This window comes from Pelobates fuscus, chromosome 3, assembly GCF_036172605.1.
Source record: "Pelobates fuscus isolate aPelFus1 chromosome 3, aPelFus1.pri, whole genome shotgun sequence".
In the NCBI taxonomy this organism is placed as follows: domain Eukaryota; kingdom Metazoa; phylum Chordata; class Amphibia; order Anura; family Pelobatidae; genus Pelobates; species Pelobates fuscus.
The window spans coordinates 418,873,001-418,892,746 of NC_086319.1; the positions used below are offsets into that span (position 1 = coordinate 418,873,001).

General features: G+C 44.6%; 1 protein-coding gene across 2 annotated transcripts in view; it reads left to right on the forward strand.

Annotated features, from left to right (window-relative positions):
* Positions 1 to 19,746, forward strand: part of LOC134603625 (rho guanine nucleotide exchange factor 15-like) — an 84,454-nt gene extending 64,708 nt beyond the window's left edge. For both annotated transcript variants that reach the window (XM_063449774.1, XM_063449773.1), the window contains exons 6-16: positions 8,891 to 9,135; positions 9,838 to 9,998; positions 10,548 to 10,700; positions 12,814 to 12,943; positions 13,767 to 13,841; positions 16,033 to 16,125; positions 17,009 to 17,166; positions 17,520 to 17,666; positions 17,749 to 17,834; positions 18,140 to 18,244; positions 18,681 to 19,746. In XM_063449774.1, coding sequence (XP_063305844.1) covers positions 8,891 to 9,135; positions 9,838 to 9,998; positions 10,548 to 10,700; positions 12,814 to 12,943; positions 13,767 to 13,841; positions 16,033 to 16,125; positions 17,009 to 17,166; positions 17,520 to 17,666; positions 17,749 to 17,834; positions 18,140 to 18,244; positions 18,681 to 18,868 — 1,541 coding nt within the window. In that variant the 3' untranslated portion in view covers positions 18,869 to 19,746. The remainder of the gene's footprint in view (positions 1 to 8,890; positions 9,136 to 9,837; positions 9,999 to 10,547; positions 10,701 to 12,813; positions 12,944 to 13,766; positions 13,842 to 16,032; positions 16,126 to 17,008; positions 17,167 to 17,519; positions 17,667 to 17,748; positions 17,835 to 18,139; positions 18,245 to 18,680) is intronic.

Sequence of the window (19,746 nt, forward strand, 5' to 3'; positions counted from 1 at the left end):
CTGCACCCACTACAGCCACTATCCCTCCCCTACAACCACCACAGCCCAATCCATCCCCTGCACCCACTACAGCCACTATACGTCCTTTACAACCACTACAGCCCTATCAATCCTCTGCACCCACTACAGCCACTATCCCTCCTTTACAACCACTTCAGCCCTATCCATCCTCCGCACCCACTACAGCTACAATCCCTCCTTTACAACCACTACAGCCCTATCAATCCTCTACACCCACTACAGCCACTATCCCTCCTTTACAACCACTACATCTCTATTAATCCTCTGCACCCACTACAGCCACTATCCCTCCTTTACAACCACTTCAGCCCTATCCATCCTCTGCACCCACTACAGCTACAATCCCTCCTTTACAACCACTACAGCCACTATCCCTCCTTTACAACCACTACATCTCTATTAATCCTCTGCACCCACTACAGCCACTATCCCTCCCTTACAACCACTTCAGCCCTATCCATCCTCTGCACCCACTACAGCTACAATCCCTCCTTTACAACCACTACAGCCCTATCAATCCTCTACACCCACTACAGCCACTATCCCTCCTTTACAACCACTACATCTCTATTAATCCTCTGCACCCACTACAGCCACTATCCCTCCCTTACAACCACTTCAGCCCTATCCATCCTCTGCACCCACTACAGCCACTATCCCTCCTTTACAACCACTACATCTCTATTAATCCTCTGCACCCACTACAGCCACTATCCCTCATTTACAACCACTACATCCCTATCAGTCCTCTGCACTCACAACAAGCCACTATCCCTCCTTTACAACCACCACAGCCCAATCCATCCCCTGCACCCACTACAGCCACTATCCGTCCTTTACAACCACTATAGCCCTATCAATCCTCTGCACCCACTACAGCCACTATCCCTCCACTACAACCACTACAGCCATATCTATCCTCTGCACCCACTACAGCCACTATCCGTCCTTTACAACCACTACAGCCCTATCAATCCTCTGCACCCACTACAGCCACTATCTTTCCTTTACAACCACTACATCCCTATCAATCATCTGCACCCACTACAGCCGATATCACTCCCCTACAACCACTGCAACCCTATCCCTCCCCTGCACCCACTACAGCCCCTATCCCTCCCCTACAACCACTACAGCCATATCCCTCATCTGCACCCACTACAGCCACTATCCCTTCCCTACAACCACCACAGCCCAATCCACCCCCTGCACCCACTACAGCCACTATCCGTCCTTTACAACCACTACAGCCCTATCAACCCTCTGCACCCACTACAGCCACTATCCCTCCTTTACAACCACTACAGTCCTATCAATCCTCTGCAGCCACTATCCCTCCACTACAACCACTACAGCCATATCTATCCTCTGCACCCACTACAGCCACTATCTGTCCTTTACAACCACTACAGCCCATATCCCTCCCCTACAACCACTACAGCCCCTATCCCTCCCCTGCACCCTCTACAGCCCCTATCCCTACCCTACAACCACTACAGCCCTATCCCTCCTCTGCACCCACTACATCCACTATCCCTCCCCTACGACCACCACAGCCCAATCCATCCCCTGCACCCACTACAGTCACTATCCTACCCCAACAACCACTACAACCCTATCCCTCCCCTGCACCCACTACAGCCACTATCCCTCCACTACAACCACTACAGCCATATCCATCCCCTGCACCCACTACAGCTCTATCCATCCTCTGCACCCACTACAGCCACTATCCCTTGCCATGCGATCACCCAATAATGCCCCTTTCCCCCTGCAACCACTACAACCTCTATTACCCCTGAATCCACTACAGATGTTATTACCCACTGCAATCACTACAGCTCCTATGCTCCCTATTCCTACTACAGCCCCTAATGCCCTCTGTGGCTAACAGCCCCTATCCATCCTCTGCACCCACTACAGCCACTATCCCTCCACTACAGCCCTATCCATCCTCTGCACCCACTACAGCCACTATCCCTCCCCTACAGCCACTACAGCCCTATCCATCCTCAGCACCCACTACAGACACTATCCCTCCCCTACAACCACTACAGCCCTATCCATCCTCTGCACCCACTACAGCCACTATCCCTCCACTACAGCCACTACAGCCCTATCCATCCTCTGCACCCACTACAGCCACTATCCCTCACCTACAGCCACTACAGCCCTATCCATCCTCTGCACCCACTACAGCTACGATCCCTCCTTTACAACCATTACAGCCCTATCAATCCTCTGCACCCACTACAGCCACTATCCCTCCTTTACAACCACTACATCCCTATTAATCCTCTGCACCCACTACAGCCACTATCCCTCCTTATAACCACTACAGCCCTATCAATCATCTGCACCCACTACAGCCCATATCTTTCCCCTACAACCCTATCCCTCCCCTGCACCCACTACAGTCCCTATCACTCCCCTACAACCACTACAGCCCTATTCCCTCCTCTGCACCCACTACAGCCACTATCCCTCCTCTGCACCCACTACAGCCACTATCCCTCCCCTACAACCACCACAACCCAATCCATCCCCTGCACCCACTACAGTCACTATCCTACCCCAACAACCACTACAACCCTATCCCTCCCCTGCACCCACTACAGCCACTATCCCTCCCTTACAACCACTTCAGCCCTATCCATCCTCTGCACCCACTACAGCCACTATCCCTCCTTTACAACCACTACATCTCTATTAATCCTCTGCACCCACTACAGCCACTATCCCTCATTTACAACCACTACATCCCTATCAGTCCTCTGCACTCACAACAAGCCACTATCCCTCCTTTACAACCACCACAGCCCAATCCATCCCCTGCACCCACTACAGCCACTATCCGTCCTTTACAACCACTATAGCCCTATCAATCCTCTGCACCCACTACAGCCACTATCCCTCCACTACAACCACTACAGCCATATCTATCCTCTGCACCCACTACAGCCACTATCCGTCCTTTACAACCACTACAGCCCTATCAATCCTCTGCACCCACTACAGCCACTATCTTTCCTTTACAACCACTACATCCCTATCAATCATCTGCACCCACTACAGCCGATATCACTCCCCTACAACCACTGCAACCCTATCCCTCCCCTGCACCCACTACAGCCCCTATCCCTCCCCTACAACCACTACAGCCATATCCCTCATCTGCACCCACTACAGCCACTATCCCTTCCCTACAACCACCACAGCCCAATCCACCCCCTGCACCCACTACAGCCACTATCCGTCCTTTACAACCACTACAGCCCTATCAACCCTCTGCACCCACTACAGCCACTATCCCTCCTTTACAACCACTACAGTCCTATCAATCCTCTGCAGCCACTATCCCTCCACTACAACCACTACAGCCATATCTATCCTCTGCACCCACTACAGCCACTATCTGTCCTTTACAACCACTACAGCCCTATCAATCATCTGCACCCACTACAGCCCATATCCCTCCCCTACAACCACTACAGCCCCTATCCCTCCCCTGCACCCTCTACAGCCCCTATCCCTACCCTACAACCACTACAGCCCTATCCCTCCTCTGCACCCACTACATCCACTATCCCTCCCCTACGACCACCACAGCCCAATCCATCCCCTGCACCCACTACAGTCACTATCCTACCCCAACAACCACTACAACCCTATCCCTCCCCTGCACCCACTACAGCCACTATCCCTCCACTACAACCACTACAGCCATATCCATCCCCTGCACCCACTACAGCTCTATCCATCCTCTGCACCCACTACAGCCACTATCCCTTGCCATGCGATCACCCAATAATGCCCCTTTCCCCCTGCAACCACTACAACCTCTATTACCCCTGAATCCACTACAGATGTTATTACCCACTGCAATCACTACAGCTCCTATGCTCCCTATTCCTACTACAGCCCCTAATGCCCTCTGTGGCTAACAGCCCCTATCCATCCTCTGCACCCACTACAGCCACTATCCCTCCACTACAGCCCTATCCATCCTCTGCACCCACTACAGCCACTATCCCTCCCCTACAGCCACTACAGCCCTATCCATCCTCAGCACCCACTACAGACACTATCCCTCCCCTACAACCACTACAGCCCTATCCATCCTCTGCACCCACTACAGCCACTATCCCTCCACTACAGCCACTACAGCCCTATCCATCCTCTGCACCCACTACAGCCACTATCCCTCACCTACAGCCACTACAGCCCTATCCATCCTCTGCACCCACTACAGCTACGATCCCTCCTTTACAACCATTACAGCCCTATCAATCCTCTGCACCCACTACAGCCACTATCCCTCCTTTACAACCACTACATCCCTATTAATCCTCTGCACCCACTACAGCCACTATCCCTCCTTATAACCACTACAGCCCTATCAATCATCTGCACCCACTACAGCCCATATCTTTCCCCTACAACCCTATCCCTCCCCTGCACCCACTACAGTCCCTATCACTCCCCTACAACCACTACAGCCCTATTCCCTCCTCTGCACCCACTACAGCCACTATCCCTCCTCTGCACCCACTACAGCCACTATCCCTCCCCTACAACCACCACAACCCAATCCATCCCCTGCACCCACTACAGTCACTATCCTACCCCAACAACCACTACAACCCTATCCCTCCCCTGCACCCACTACAGCCACTATCCCTCCCCTACAACCACTACAGCCATATCATCCCCTGTAACCACTACAGCCCTATCCCTCCTCTGCACCCACTAGAGCCACTATCCCTTGCCATGCGATCACCCAATAATGCCCCTTTCCAACCTCTATTACCCCTAAATCCACTACAGATGTTATTACCCACTACAATCACTACAGCTCCTATGCTTCCTATTCCTACTACAGCCCCTAATGCTCTCTGTGGCACCCACTACAGCCACTACAGCCCTATCCATCCTCTGCACCCACTACAGCCACTATCCCTCCCCTACAGCCACTACAGCCCTATCCATCCTCTGCACCCACTACAGACACCATCCCTCCCCTACAACAACTACAGCCCTATCCATCCTCTGCACCCACTACAGCCACTATCCCTCCTTTACAACCACTTCAGCCCTATCCATCCTCTGCACCCACTACAGCCACTATCCCTCCCCTACAACCACTACAGCCCTATCCATCCACTGCACCCACTACATCCACTATCCTACCCCAACAACCACTACAACCCTATCCCTCCCCTGCACCCACTACAGCCACTATCCCTATCCTGCACCCACTACATCCTCTATGCCTCCCGTACAACCACTACAGCCATATCCATCCCCTGCACCCACTACAGCCCTATCCCTCCTCTGCACCCACTATCCCTTGCCATGCGATCACTATGTATATGATTTAGTGATGGGAATTATTAGTGCCACTAGTTTTGAATGTAGTATTTTATGTTCCCACCCCAGTAGCTACTGTTTCCTCACACTGGTGTCTGGGGTATTAGAGGAGGGTGCTGCCTGCCCAGTGGTGCCTTGGGTATTAGAGGGTGGTTACTGTCTCTCCAATGGTGTCTGTGGTATTAGAGGGGGATACTGCAGGGGGCTGGGGGTCGGTATGTCCTTCCAGTGTTGTCAGGGGTATTTGGGAAGGGTTATTGTTTGCCCACTGGTGTATGGGATATTAGAGTGTGTGTGTGTGTGTGTGGAGGAGGGGGGAGATACTGTCTGCCCAGTGTTATCTGGGGTACGTCTATGCTTTAGTATCTGTGGTATTAGAGTGCAAGGGTGGGGTGGGGGGTGGGGGGGTGGTACTGTCCTTCCAGTGTTGTCTGGGGTATTTGGGAAGGGTTTTTGACTACTGGTATGACTACTGGTATGTGGGGTATTAGAGTGGGGGAGGGTTACTGTCTAGAAAGGTCAAAATAGGATCAGCACTAAGGTGCCACAAGACATTTTTTTGTGTATATGGTACAGGCAGCACACCTAAGAAAGGGTTCCCTCTAGTCCCCTTTGAGTAAGTAAAGACAAAACAAAAGAAAAAAGAAGGGTACGCCTTGAAAATTAGTAATAAAAATAGTATATACAAGTGGATAATAAAATATAGTCCAAATAACTTCACACTAGTCCAATGTAGTGTAATCCAATGGTACAGTAGGTAGATAAAATTGGATATCGAAGTTATAGTGATATGGTACTACTCACAATTTCCAGAGCTAAAATCTAGCTCTGGTATGCAATGCGTGAAGTGGAATAATCCCCACTCAAGGATATATGGAATGTAACCAGTAGGAGGATGTATATAGTAATGCAGTAATCCAACAGCGGTGTGTTTCCAGCCAAAAGTAAAAATAATCAAATATAGAGCTCACTGTTTCTGACATATGCACCGTCGTTATTCGGCAGGTGCTACTTTTAGTTTTACCTTAAATAAAACACTGACACCAAATTTATCTGTTGGATTATAACGTCCACAGCTTTATTAATTATTAAATATATAAATAAATAAATTAACAATTTAGGGTCATTGTCCAGCTAACATTATATTACTATCCCCCCGCACAATACCCCTGACAATGACCCTATCTTTTGAACAATAATTAACATTCACTTAACATATAACTAGTAACACACGGCCTACCAGAGAGGCCCCAAAACCATACTGTTAACTGTAGGGGTGTACCCAGACACCCCTACCCCCTAGGTTCGTAGCCACCGAAGAGCTTGAACCTACCAACACTCTAATCCATCTGGCCTACTCCAGCCTAGGCCTTGGCCTGTCCATTCCCAATTCCAACTCCTGGCTTTAACACGCCCTGTTCCGCCATAGCACATGACTTGATCCCTTAAGGACATGTGCGCCCCCCACCACCCTGAAACAGGGCCAAGCTAATCCCTTCCTGAAAGCCTAGGTTGAGCAAGTCACAACCCACGTCTGACAAGTGTACCCCGTCTCTCCTAAAATAACCCGGCAACATGTCTTCCAGTTCCCTATGCCGAACTACAATGCCCCCCACTCGCCGCACAAAGCTCGCCATTGCCCTGTTAACCTTGCCCCTGCATCGAGCCACTGCAGCTGGATCCCTGGCGTGCCGCCACGTGAAACGGGGGACCATTTCCGACCACACCACCACCACGCCAGGGACCAGGTCCAACAGCCGATCAACGTCTCTCTTCATCCGTCTAACCAACTCCCTTTGCGGAATCAGACCCAAATCATTCCCACCCCCGTGTATTAAAACTATGTCTGGTGAGGACCCTCCGGTCAACCTGCTAAACAACGTGCTACTAAGGCTTTGCCAGCTAAACCCCCTAAAGCCGAACCATGAAATTGACACTTCTCCTCGAAGAAAACCCAGCTGTGCTCCACTTCTCCGAACAGCAGCCCTCTTCTGAGCCCAATAGATATACGAGTGCCCCCAGATCCACACCTTCCATCCTGCAAAGAAAAACATGCTAATACCAAACAGATGGATTCCACTTCCATCACAGCATAACACTGCCCCTCTCACACCAGCCTATCCGGTCTAACGTATGATTGAAAACGCAAGGATTCCCACCTCCCAATGCGTTTAATCCTCTCATCCCCCAGTCCCAACCGTGCGGCCTCGGTCGCCGCCCCAATTCTAAAGGAGTGAGTCCCAAATTGCCCAGGCTCCAGGCCCAGCTTACTTACTCCCATCCGAAACACCCTCGTAAACTGGAAACGCGACAGGGCCGAGCCGTCTTGGTGCACAAGGAAGCAACCATCACCCCCCGGGCGCAATGCCCGGTACTCCGACCCCGTTTCCACTGGGCACACCCCAGAACCAGGCAACCCAAACAGCACAATTGTGCAACCTTTACCAAAAATGTCCGTCTTCGAGCGGCGCAACTGAATTTGCACCCTGTCCCTACGAACCTCCACATCTGCGAGCTGAAGACCCCCAAGACCCATCTTGTTTGCGCTGACCAACTCCCCGATCCGAAATTCTTCTTCTCCTGGTCCGAAATGCTTCTTTTACGTGATGAGCATCAATGTAGTCAGGTTAAAAAAAAAGTATAAATTAAAATGAAAGAAAAGAAAAGAAAGGAATATGGCAACAGGTATTTAGAGCCCAAAATTCCTTTATTCTAACAAAATAAAATATTTTTCTAGACTCGTTTCACCTCAACAGGCTTCTTCAAGTAGAAAATAGTAAAAAAAAAAAATGTAGAAATTACTGTCTGCCCGGTGGTGTCTGTAGATGTTGGAGCATTGGTGTTGAATGCTATGCGAAGACCTGGTTTTATTCATCAGAGCTCCAGAGCCTCGATATACTAAAAGTCTAGACCATCACTGGGTGGTAACCCTGTATCCAGGGGTTAATGTTCCCGATCCGACTGTAGTACATACTTCTTCACTACAGTGGATACTGATCCGTGGAAATAGTTCCATGGCAATAACGATGATATTAATTACTAAAAATATTTTAAAACATGGGAGATTGAACAAAGTAAAGATGATTCTTTTTTTGTTCTTCTTGGGACTCCTGTATAATAATGACGTTCTCTGTAAATATTGTATCCGCTAAAAAAGCTGTTTAATGTGTTCCCTTTCTAGAATTTAAATATTAACCGTCCCCACTGTTGAGGCTAAACATATCAGTAGAGTACGTGTCTTGCATCCACAGTGCTGGCTGTGTAGGAGTAGGCAGATGATAATACGTGTCTGTTTGTCCACCCATTGTACAGCGCTGCGGCATTTGTTGGCGCTTTATAAATAATAATAATAATAATAATATTACAGGTAAGTATCTATGTATAAGCATGTCTAAATGCTATGAACCAAGAGATCCAATGTCATGTTTACCCTATTCAATGTGGTCTCTGTACAAAGCTTCTACATCTGATATATCAATGCTGTTTGTCTTCTTTTTAGAGCCACTCTATCAGACGTACCGCCAGGCTGTGATCACAAAGGAGATCAGAAGACAGACCGTGACCCGAAACAGCAGCTTCACCAGCTACGACTACTCCCATGACAGCCCTGTCTCATCTGGTGGCTCCCCAAAACAAGGACGGAGGTCAGCAACGCAACACAACACGCTGTGGCAGGAGCTGCCCGCCGTCCGGGAGAGCGGCGTGCTGGACGGGATGACAAACGAGCAGAAGAAGATGCAAGAGGTGAGCGTTTATAAACGCTGGGTGGGCACGGAATCAAACAAACCTCTAAATCACTAAATTCCTCTGACATGGCTAAAATGACCAATATTGGGCAAATCGAGCTATCTGTGTCCGTGGCCATTCAGATATTTTGTGCTTTGAGCGGTGCATATTTGTTGGGTGATGCATTGCGATGCCGATCCCAATGACAAGGTGTGTTTCTGTATTACACCTGCAGGGTATATATTCTTGTGATGACTCAAAGTGTAGATATTTCTTATTAAAATAGTGTCCCTTCCATCTACCGTCACTCAATTCTCAGAATAGAGAACAACGCTGTCGGCGTAGTTATGTGAGCTGACCACCTGATGACAAGACGGGGAAAAAAAACTCTCTGCTTCTGGATAATTTAGAAATATATCAACTCTTTCACTTCTAAGGGTTGTTTTTCTCGTTTAATACATTTTTATATCTCTGTATTGACAGCAACAACACTGCGATACAAAGCACATGTAAATGTCCCCATATCACAGGGATCACAGAGAGCACTGGGGACAAATGATGTATAAATTATGACGGCGTGTTTATAAATACAGACAGAATTCATGCATAAATCTGATATTCAACAGACCCAAGAAATGTACCATTGTCCCCTTACTGTAGCGTTGTTTTGGTTTGTCGTATCCCACTTCTGACACCTGCTTGTTTTTATTTTCTTCCTAGAGCATGTTTGAAGTTTTGACATCGGAGGCATCTTATCTCCGTTCCCTTAACGTGCTGACCGAACATTTTCTGGGATACCGAGATCTTCTCGATTGCTTAATAATTAGAGAGAGAAAAATTCTCTTCTCCAACATTCTTAAAGTCAAAGAGGTCAGCGAGAGGTGAGTAATGTGGCACGACGTTGGTCTGTATTGAACAATTTATTGCTTTCCATAGTGATTGCTTCACTTTTAGAACTTTGCACCACTATTGCTTATAATACACAACTCTCACTGCCTCTACAAGTTGCAATATAAATAGTTGCTGCCCTGTATAATAATACCGAGTATCTATACATTAATAAGGAAGGCACTGCCTGTATAATAATACCGAGTATCTATACATTAATAAGGAAGGCACGGCCTGTATAATAATACCGAGTATCTATACATTAATAAGGAAGGCACTGCCTGTATAATGATACCGAGTATCTATACATTAATAAGGAAGGCACTGCCTGTATAATAATACCGAGTATCTATACATTAATAAGGAAGGCACTGCCTGTATAATAATACCGAGTATCTATACATTAATAAGGAAGGCACTGCCTGTATAATAATACCGAGTATCTATACATTAATAAGGAAGGCACTGCCTGTATAGAGACAATGAGTGTATGTACGTTGATAAGAAAGATGCTGACTTGTATCATGACCATATTCCTCCAGTTTTTTGTCAGATTTGGAGGCCCGTGTCGATGAGAGCATACTGATTACCGATGTGTGTGACATTATACTCCATCACGCAGTACATCACTTCTCTGTGTATATCGATTACGTGCGAAACCAGCTATACCAGGAAAAGACGTACACTGAGCTCATGTGAGTAACTCATTCCTTCGCTCACACTCACTTTGATCCATCCAAACCCATTCCTTATTCACATACAGACTCATGCAGGTAAAACACTAAAGTAAGGATTCAAAGTGAGTTTCAAATTTAAAAAAAAAATCTCTGACCTGGAGATATCTGCCTGTCCACTGTCCATGACTTTGTTTCAGTCATGTCTCTGTTCTTTCAGCTATTGCTGTATTGGTGTCCCCCTCCCCGTTATGTTACATTTATTATGATACTGTTATTATGTTACTGCTATTATGATACTGTTATTATGATACTGTTATTATGTCACTGTTATTATGTTCTTCCTGCTATTGCTGTATTGTGTCTCCTGCCCCGTCATGTTACTGTTATTATGATACTGTTATTATGATACTGTTATTATGATACTGTTATTATGATACTGTTATTATGATACTGTTATTATGATATTGTTATAATGATACTGTTATTATGATACTGTTATTATGTTCTTTTTGCTATTGCTGTAATGGTGTCCCCCACCGCCCCGTCATGTTACTGTTATTATGATACTGTTATTATGATATTGTTATAATGATACTGTTATTATGATACTGTTATGTTCTTTCTGCTATTGCTGTAATGGTGTGTCCCCCGCCCCGTCATGTTACTGTTATTATGATACTGTCATTATGTTCTTTCTGCTATTGCTGTAATGGTGTGTCCCCTCCCCCACCCCCGTCATGTTACTGTTATTATGATAATGTTATGTTACTGTTGTTATGATACTGTTATGTTCTTTCTGCTATTGCTGTATTGGTGTCCCCCGCCCCCATCATGTTACTGTTATTATGATACTGTTATTATGTTCTTTCTGCTATTGCTGTATTGGTGTCTCCCCTGCCCCCGTCATGATACTGTTATTATGTTCTTTCTGCTATTGCTGTATTGGTGTCTCCCGCCCCCGTCATGTTACTGTTATTATGATACTGTTATTATGATACTGTTATTATGTCACTGTTATTATGTTCTTCCTGCTATTGCTGTATTGGTGTCCCCCGACCCCGTCATGTTACTGTTATTATATCACTGTTATTATGTTCTTTCTGCTATTGCTGTATTGGTGTCCCCCGCCCCCGTCATGTTACTGTTATTATGATACTGTTATTATGTTCTTTCTGCTATTGCTGTATTGGTGTCTCCCGCCCCCGTCATGTTACTGTTATTATGATACTGTTATTATGTCACTGTTATTATGTTCTTCCTGCTATTGCTGTATTGGTGTCCCCCGACCCCGTCATGTTACTGTTATTATATCACTGTTATTATGTTCTTTCTGCTATTGCTGTCTCCCGCCCCGTCATGTTACTGTTATTATGTTCTTCCTGCTATTGCTGTATTGGTGTCTCCCCTGCCCCCGTCATGTTACTGTTATTATATCACTGTTATTATGTTCTTTCTGCTATTGCTGTATTGGTGTCCCCCGCCCCCGTCATGCTACTGTTATTATGATACTGTTATTATGTCACTGTTATTATGTTCTTCCTGCTATTGCTGTATTGGTGTCCCCCGACCCCGTCATGTTACTGTTATTATATCACTGTTATTATGTTCTTTCTGCTATTGCTGTCTCCCGCCCCCGTCATGTTACTGTTATTATGTTCTTCCTGCTATTGCTGTATTGGTGTCTCCCCTGCCCCCGTCATGTTACTGTTATTATGATACTGTTATTATGTTCTTTCTGCTATTGGTGTCCCCCGCCCCCGTCATGTTACTGTTATTATGATACTGTTATTATGTTCTTTCTGCTATTGCTGTATTGGTGTCTCCCGCCCCCGTCATGTTACTGTTATTATGATACTGTTATTATGTTCTTTCTGCTATTGGTGTCCCCCGCCCCCATCATGTTACTGTTATTATGATACTGTTATTATGTTCTTTCTGCTATTGGTGTCCCCCGCCCCCGTCATGTTACTGTTATTATGATACTGTTATTATGTTCTTCCTGCTATTGCTGTACTGGTGTCCCTTGCCCCCGTCATGTTACTGTTATGATACTGTTATTATGTTACTGTTATTATGTTACTGTCTGTCTCTGTATTCATCATGTCTCTGTGTGTCTCTTTCACCATCTCAGGGAGAAGAATCCCCAGTTCCACTCAATATTGTGCAGGTTACAGGATCTCCCTCAGTGTCAGCGACTTCCTTTTATGTCTTTCCTGCTGCTGCCATTCCAGCGAATCACGCGGATTAAAATGCTGATTGAGGTAAGGGATTCTCATTGGATGCTTTGTCCTTCCTTGGGGCCAATGAGTGAGCTGCCATCTTTACAGAGAATCTATGGTTTACAGGAGCTGAGTAGATGGTCCGTGTGATAAATGTAGAGAATTCTCAACGCTGCTATATCTAGTCATAGAAACATAGAAACATAGAATGTGACGGCAGATAAGAACCATTCGGCCCATCTAGTCTGCCCAGTTTTCTAAATACTTTCATTAGTCCCTGGCCTTATCTTATAGTTAGGATAGCCTTATGCCTATCCCACGCATGCTTAAACTCCTTTACTGTGTTAACCTCTACCACTTCAGCTGGAAGGCTATTCCATGCATCCACTACCCTCTCAGTAAAGTAATACTTCCTGATATTATTTTTAAACCTTTGTCCCTCTAATTTTAGACTATGTCCTCTTGTTGTGGTAGTTTTTCTTCGTTTAAATATAGTCTCCTCCTTTACTGTGTTGATTCCCTTTATGTATTTAAATGTTTCTATCATATCCCCCCTGTCTCGTCTTTCCTCCAAGCTATACATGATAAGATCCTTGCATGCCATTGCAATGCAGGTAAGGGGTCCTGCTGTAATAATAATATAGAGTCCCTGTCCTGATCTTTATATAATCTGCCCAGGGGAGTTTCTGCCCTGCACATTGTGTAATCTGACCTGTGGGGGAGTGGGTGTCTGTCCTATATTGTATATTATAATCACTAGGTATTCCGAGTGTGAGAATGGATCTAATCGCTCCTAATAGGAATATCAAGCAAGTTTTGTAATAATTTGTTCAATGATTCTTTTCTCTCTCATTATCTATCAAAGAATATTTTAAAGAGAACAGAGGAAGGCTCTGAGAGTGAGGAAAATGCCAGTAATGCTTTGGAAGCTGTGACAAAGGTACCTCGATTAATGTATTACTCTGTAAATACTGTGTAACATTCTATACTGTGCCAGATTACACACTCTGTCCTATACTGTAACATTCTATACTGTGCCAGATTACACACTCTGTCCTATACTGTAACATTTTATACTGTGCCAGATTACACACTCTGTCCTATACTGTAACATTCTATACTGTGCCAGATTACACACTCTGTCCTATACTGTAACATTCTATACTGTGCCAGATTACACACTCTGTCCTATACTGTAACATTCTATACTGTGCCAGATTACACACTCTGTCCTATACTGTAACATTCTATACTGTGCCAGATTGCACACTCTGTCCTATACTGTAACATTCTATACTGTGCCAGATTACACACTCTGTCCTATACTGTAACATTCTATACTGTGCCAGATTACACACTCTGTCCTATACTGTAACATTCTATACTGTGCCGGATTACACACTCTGTCCTATACTGTAACATTCTATACTGTGCCAGATTGCACACTCTGTCCTATACTGTAACATTCTATACTGTGCCAGATTACACACTCTGTCCTATACTGTAACATTCTATACTGTGCCGGATTACACACTCTGTCCTATACTGTAACATTCTATACTGTGCCAGATTACACACTCTGTCCTATACTGTAACATTCTATACTGTGCCAGATTACACACTCTGTCCTATACTGTAACATTCTATACTGTGCCAGATTGCACACTCTGTCCTATACTGTAACATTCTATACTGTGCCAGATTACACACTCTGTCCTATACTGTAACATTCTATACTGTGCCAGATTACACACTCTGTCCTATACGGTAACATTCTATACTGTGCCAGATTACACACTCTGTCCTATACTGTAACATTCTATACTGTGCCAGATTACACACTCTGTCCTATACTGTAACATTCTATACTGTGCCGGATTACACACTCTGTCCTATACTGTAACATTCTATACTGTGCCAGATTACACACTCTGTCCTATACTGTAACATTCTATACTGTGCCAGATTACACACTCTGTCCTATACTGTAACATTCTATACTGTGCCAGATTACACACTCTGTCCTATACTGTAACATTCTATACTGTGCCAGATTACACACTCTGTCCTATACTGTAACATTCTATACTGTGCCAGATTACACACTCTGTCCTATACTGTAACATTCTATACTGTGCCAGATTACACACTCTGTCCTATACGGTAACATTCTATACTGTGCCAGATTACACACTCTGTCCTATACTGTAACATTCTATACTGTGCCAGATTACACACTCTGTCCTATACGGTAACATTCTATACTGTGCCAGATTACACACTCTGTCCTATACTGTAACATTCTATACTGTGCCGGATTACACACTCTGTCCTATACTGTAACATTCTATACTGTGCCAGATTACACACTCTGTCCTATACTGTAACATTCTATACTGTGCCAGATTACACACTCTGTCCTATACTGTAACATTCTATACTGTGCCGGATTACACACTCTGTCCTATACTGTAACATTCTATACTGTGCCGGATTACACACTCTGTCCTATACTGTAACATTCTATACTGTGCCAGATTACACACTCTGTCCTAAACTGTAACATTCTATACTGTGCCAGATTACACACTCTGTCCTATACTGTAACATTCTATACTGTGCCAGATTACACACTCTGTCCTATACTGTGCCAGATTACACACTCTGTCCTATACGGTAACATTCTATACTGTGCCAGATTACACACTCTGTCCTATACTGTAACATTCTATACTGTGCCAGATTACACACTCTGTCCTATACTGTAACATTCTATACTGTGCCAGATTACACACTCTGTCCTATACTGTAACATTCTATACTGTGCCAGATTACACACTCTGTCCTATACTGTAACATTCTATACTGTGCCAGATTACACACACTGTCCTATATGATAACATTGTATACTGTGCCAGATTACACACTCTGTCCTATACTGTAACATTCTATACTGTGCCAGATTACACACTCTGTCCTATACTGTAACATTCTATACTGTGCCGGATTACACACTCTGTCCTATATGATAACATTGTATACTGTAACATTTTATACTGTGCCAAATCCACTGCACTATTCTCTATTATATTTAATATATATATATATATTGTACTATTGACCACATGCAGATCATAGAGGAGTGTAACCGGGAGGTTGGACGTATGAAGCAGACGGAGGAATTAATTCACATCGCTCAGAAAATCGAATTTGATAAAATCAAGGTGAGACAATAATCCCATACAGCTGGCCTACATTCATAGTCTGGAATATATATGATCCCGCACTCAATTGTAGATATAAAGTAAAATATACGTTTATTATTCTGTCTATTAAAAGTTAGATATCTCTTAAACTCAGTGAGAATATACAAGTATAACAAAAAACTAATTATTGCATAAAGTTATATCCTTTGTGGACTCAACAATGCAACACCTTCGGTCATATGCCTTAACAAAAAGGAATAAAATATCCCAAATTGATATCCCACCTTAATAACCAATATTGCAGTGTAAATAGAAAAAATAATGAAAAATTAAAAAAATGGATATACAGTCCCAGTGTGTACACACTCAAAGGTCCAAAAACAAACTCTTGTAAGTGGATACTATTGGATTGATCTCACCACTCCGGAGTCCTGAATATAGCAGACTTGCTGAGTTATGAAGTTGTGGCTTGTCCCAAAAAATGTGAATGAGATTGCTCCTGCGTGTGTCCGGGTGATTAAAGATGCTGTCCAGTTCAGTCTCTGGTTGCCTCAATCGATATCCAGGACCCGAGGTAACTAGAGGCAACCAGAGACTGAACTGGACAGCATCTGCAATCACCCGGACACACGCAGGAGCAATCTCATTCACATTTATTGGGACAAGCCACAACTTCATAACTCAGCAAGTCTGCTATATTCAGGACTCCGGAGTGGTGAGATCAACCCAATAGTATCCACTTACAAGAGTTTGTTTTGGGACCTTTGAGTGTGTACACACTGGGACTGTATATCCATTTTTTTATTTTTTCATTATTTTTAAAGAGTGTCTGTGCATATTGAACTTTCTACATTCACAGTCTTGCAGTTCTATTAAATTGTATTCTGATGGCTCTTGACAGGCCATCCCAATTATTTCTCAGAGTCGGTTCCTGGAGAAGCAGGGAGAGCTCAGTGAGGTACTCCAGAAGGGTAGTCTGTTTGGGATCAAACCGACCAAACAAACACCTGTTTACTTCTTCCTATTCAACGACTTCCTACTCATCACCCAAAAGAAAAGGTGAAGATCTTTCTCCTCCTTCCTTCCTTCCATACTTCTGATTTTCTATGGTATCTCAGTCCGTATTTCCTCTCCTTTGTTTATCGGTGTTTCTTTTTCTCCATCATGTCTTCAATGACAAGTTGTTCCATTGCTCTTTATAATTACCTTATCATCCTCTTCTGCCATTCATTTCCACTCATTTGTTCGTGTCTTGGTACATGTCTGGTCTTCCTTCATATACCAGAACTTCTCAGAACTCTCCATACCCTCTCTGTGTGTCTCGCTCTTGTTTTTCTGTCTCTCTTGGTTCTCTCACACTTTGTCTCTCTTGCGTGTTCTCTTCTGTCTGCCTGACACGTCTCTTTATTCAGTTCAGACAGGCACCTTGTCTTGGATTATGCTCATCGTTCTCTAGTTCAGATCCAATCTTGTCCAACTATGGAAAACAGTTTCTTCTTGACCTTGCTGGAGAATCACCAGGGCAAGACATGTGACCGACTCTTTAAAGCATCCACACAGTGAGTAAGGTTGCGCTGACTTGGTAAACCTTTTTCCCCCGTAGCAGGGTGGCACAGTTGACATTAAATCTTGTTCCTCTAGATCAGACCTTCATCGCTGGATGGCTGCTTTTCCCAACCAAAAAGATGATTCTTTCAGTGGCAGTGAGACGATATATGAAGACTGGGGTGAGTGGGGACAGCTGATCGTAATTCTGTTTATGAAGAATATGTCTGCAGAATCCTCTGGATTTAATACAAAATAAATGCAGCATTAACCTCCACAACTGGCAGGACGGGGACCTGGAACAAGATCTATCTGTCTGTCTGTCCATCTCCAATCTGTGCAAGTCCTCTTGTTAATGCTTTTGTATTTTGGTTTTTCATAATGAAGCATTTACCATAAACCATATGTTCTGCCTGTAAAAATTTTGGTTTATGTACAGCCCCGTCATCCTGTCTGATTGCTGCCTATATCCTCTTCCTGTTTGCAGATTGTCCACAGGTGCAGTGTGTGGACCAGTACAGTGCTGTACAGACTGACGAGCTCAGCTTGGACCCGGCTGACATCATCAATGTGCTGCGTAAGACATCGGAGGGTGAGTGTTACCAGCTGTACTGGAATAAGCCACATGCCAAGTATTGGGTTAGGAGAGGAATGTGAAACCTGAAGAGCTAACGCTCTATAATATGAATAAGATTCTACTGGATCTGTCCGCTCAGCAAGGCATTGATCCCTTTCTCACTATATGAGAGTAATACTTTAGACTCTGTATCCTTAACGTATAGTACAAAGGGAAATTGTAAGCCCTTAGGAGCCAACCCTCTAATATATTATTATTATTAATATTGGTATTTATATAGCGCCAACTTATTCCACAGCGCATTACAATATTATAAAAAGGTGGCAATTTAACAATGCAGACCTAGTTGATGAGGACCTTGCTCAATGAGCTTACAGTCTATACAATTAATATTTATTAGAGGAACAAAACGTCTACCCTCCTGAGAAAACACTTGCATTCTCTCTTGCAGGTTGGTATGAGGGTATCCGGCTGTCAGATGGGAAGAAGGGCTGGTTTCCTGCCAGTTATGCCCAGGAGATAACAAATGAACATGTCAGGAGGAGGAATCTACGCGAGCGTTACAGAGTCCTTCAGGCTGCTCGGCAGATCCAGCTGGGTCAAACTGTAGATCACAAAAAGAAAGCCAGTTCGGCATAAAACAGTAGGGTAATCCAGGGTGGAATATAAAACGTGCAATTACTATGAGAGCGGATTAATAGTGGACTCTCCGTCTCACCGGGTCATGAAGGATCTTCAAAACAGTTCGTCAAATACAAGCAGGCTGGGAAAGGTGCTCTACGCGAGTCAGGCAGGCCTGTGAAATAGTACAAATAGTGCATCAAATGGGAGCTGAAGACCCCGGGGAAACTAGGCTCACTGGTCCATATATCTCACAAGGTGGGGGCATTTGTGTGGGTCCATCAAGTCAACAGCCTGGAAAATGAGTTTGGTAAGTTAGCCAGGGATCCATATTACCAGCCACATGGTATAAGTGCTAATTCCATCTAGCGATCCGATTTTATCATCAAGAAATGTAGCCATCAGAAAAGGTGAAAGATCAAATACGCAGCTAACATGAGAACCATCAGGCTACACTCATTCCGACTTGGCCATGAGCTTATCTGATGTCTAGTAGCTCATCAAACTTGAGGAACCACCAGATGCTGATATACTTTAATGAATTTCTAATGTACAGCCCACCGTGTTAAATACAAAGCAAGCCTTGACGAGCTTCGTCGTATGGTACTGGTCCCTGCATTTCTCATGGTTTGTGTAGTCGGTGAAGTCCTATCCTATACCATGACTTGTTAATATTTGTACCCAGAGCAGATTACTGACCTTGTTAGCTAAATGTATCCAGCTGCTGGAAGATTGAAATTAAGCGATTCTGAAGACATTATTTAGGAGAAATTACTGCTATAGTATAACAATACTGCAATGCAAGAAGGCTCCTGGAAGCTTCTGAGCACAGAACATGTCCTTCAAAGAGAACTTGTTGGGTGACATAAGTCAATTTACTGCCAAGATCTGATTAG